At 42.0% G+C, this 2,648-nt stretch overlaps 1 protein-coding gene across 2 annotated transcripts in view; it reads right to left on the bottom strand.

Annotated features, from left to right (window-relative positions):
• Positions 1-1,451: 1,451 nt before the first annotated feature.
• EZR (ezrin) overlaps positions 1,452-2,648 on the bottom strand; it is a 52,824-nt gene continuing 51,627 nt past the window's right edge. For both annotated transcript variants that reach the window (XM_015406795.1, XM_015406794.1), the window contains exon 14: positions 1,452-2,052. In XM_015406795.1, the coding sequence (XP_015262281.1) occupies positions 1,888-2,052 (165 nt within the window). In that variant the 3' untranslated portion in view covers positions 1,452-1,887. The remainder of the gene's footprint in view (positions 2,053-2,648) is intronic.

The following is a 2,648-nucleotide window of genomic DNA, read 5'->3' as shown; positions in this document are numbered from 1 at the left end:
CCCCGGCTTCCCCCCACACTCCAGGCCGGCGAACGGTCCGCCGGCTCCCCCCCCAACCCATGGCCCACCCACCCATCCTACCTTTCTAGGGCCCGTTGTCTTCCTCCTCAACGGGCTTTACGGCTAGTCTCATATAAGTGTGGAAGTAGGCTAGGCCCATTATTTTCTTCCATAGTTGTTTGCACCTTTCTTCAATACTAGTCTTTTCTTTGTATTTCTATACTATTTGGTAGCATTTTTATTGAACAATCTGGAATTCAGGTATGACACAATACTACCATCCATTTATATAAGCATGAATCTTAAAAATTTGTAAAGCTATGTACCAACATTTACAAATGATACATCCAACTTTAGCCAAACATTTTGGCACTAGAACAGCATACCTGTGCCCACCCCTGAACTTTTGGAAAGTTGATCTTTGTGTTCACCAGTTTCTTTGAAAAGAGCCAGTAAAGGGTAAGAACTGCCCTTCCTTACCAAAGATCATTCTTGATCAGCCATTCTACTCCCTCATTCCCGCTTTAAAGTGGTTAGATGAGTTTTGTTATTTACTATTTCCCCCCACTATTAAATATTGTCAGTATTTATGAGACAGTGTGTATACATGTACTGCAATAATTTGAAAGAGAAACGACTCTTAGGACAGGAAGAAATCATGCAACTTCAAAATCCTGTTGCCTTGCAGATTTTTTTATTTGTTGGTGAATTGCAAACAAATCCCATAACACTTGATATGAAGGTTTAAACTTTAAGGGTACAAAGCATCATAAGGAGTTTTATGTAGAACCAAACTAATACCATACTCTGGTGTTCTAGCAGTTTTCCAGACTCTTAAGGGGGAATTGTTTTGGAGATGAACACGAATATGGATAAAGTGGTGGAGAAAATCCATAGAAATGCTCTTTAATAGAGAATAAAAAGCTGACAGGTCCCTTCATGTTTGGAGTCTCAAACTATATAATTTTTTAAAAAAATCAAAAATTGTTAGAAAAAATAGGTACAGTGAAATTGTATATATTGAATCATAGGCATGTATCACAATTTTCTTTAAAGTAAAAAAAAAATAATCACCTTTACAAATGTTTTCTAGATAGTAATCAGTTTCCTACACGGCTTTGCAGCAAAGAATAGTTATTATTTCTAACATGTTATCCTTTTAATATTAAACCTGAAAGAGGTAACAAAATATACAAAGCAAAAACTCTTATCCTCCCTTTTCAAACTATAATTCATATTTGCACTTACATTTTAATATTGGTATATAAATACTACACTACAGCTGATTGGTTAAGCTGGAGTACCACATTTCAATCAGGTTAAAGGCAGACAATATTCCTGCCTACCTCTGACACAAGGAGGAAGTTATCCAAATGTACCAATATAGGAGTGGTGTCTGTAGATTCATTGGTGGTAATTTATTTTCTCCCAGACTTACACATTTTTTTTTGGGGGGGGGCAGATTACATGGCAGCCTTGAAGGCTTTTATAGCCCTATATACTGTGTAGTCAGTCTATTTTTTTGTGATGGTTAGCAACAAGAAACATGGCACACCACACTAACAGTAGGTTTATTATTTACTTTTTTCAGTCTATATGTGTCTGCCACAGGAGAAGTGCCTGTTAAATAGTGTAACAAGCAGCACACAAATCTTAAAAATGGACAACAAAATCAGAAAGGCCTTTTGGCACTAGGATATGGCCAAATATGAAGTTTCCAAGATTTGACTGATATTCTCTGGCAGCAACCCCTGTACACTTAGCAGGTAGCATCCAAGAGAAATAGGCTGTGGGGATATTATTTGGTGTGTCTGTTCAGTGACCCTTCAGAAAGAAAAGTCAGTATTCAAGATCTGCATTTCCCAGAGTCTTGCCTTCTTGGTGCTTTTACATAGCTTCAAATTCGTCAATCCTCTGTTTGGTATTGCCTTGTCGGATCTGTCTCAGTGTCTTGTACTTGTCACGTCCTTGTCGCATGTTCTCTGTATGGATGAGGTCATTTTGGGTCTTCTTGTTCTCATCTCTGGCTTGGGCTAGTTCATCAGTCAGTGTCTACAATAGTAACAGAGTGTTAGCAGGATGTACAAATACTTTTAGGAGAGAGTGTTCCACAAATATGTGAACACAAGGGGAGACCCGCAAGAAACTTGCGGGGAGGGGGCATTTCCCCCACTTTTGCTTGCCTCTCCCCCCTTCTCTGTCAAAGTTCCCTCCTGTCTTATCTATCAATCTTCCCTCCCCTCCCCTCCTCCTCTCACTCCTTCTATGTTAGTTCTCCTCCCCACCCCCTTCTCTAAGAATCCTTTTTTACCCCCTTTCTTCTCTCTCCCCTTCTATGTCTCACCCCTCTTCCCCCACCCGTTGTCAGTCTGCCCCCCTCTCCTCCCTGTTTCTCTCCCCCCCAACAATCTCCCCCCTTTTCTGCCTCCCTTTCTACTGCTTCTTCGTTGTTTTTCTGGCCGTGGTTAGGTCGCTCACTTGGGAGAGACCTGGCAGCGGCAGCGGCCCATGTTCCACGGCCGACTTGCTAGCTGTGGGGAGGCCGCTTACTTGGGAGAGCTCCGGTGGCGGGGGCATCCCCTGCCCTGCAGCTCCGGGGCTGACTTGCTGGCTGCAGGGAGGCCGTTTGCTTGGGAGAGACACAGCAG

This window comes from Gekko japonicus, unplaced genomic scaffold, assembly GCF_001447785.1.
Source record: "Gekko japonicus isolate JY-2015 unplaced genomic scaffold, Gekko_japonicus_V1.1 scaffold655, whole genome shotgun sequence".
NCBI lineage: Eukaryota > Metazoa > Chordata > Lepidosauria > Squamata > Gekkonidae > Gekko > Gekko japonicus.
This window is presented reverse-complemented; position numbering and strand designations above follow the sequence as displayed.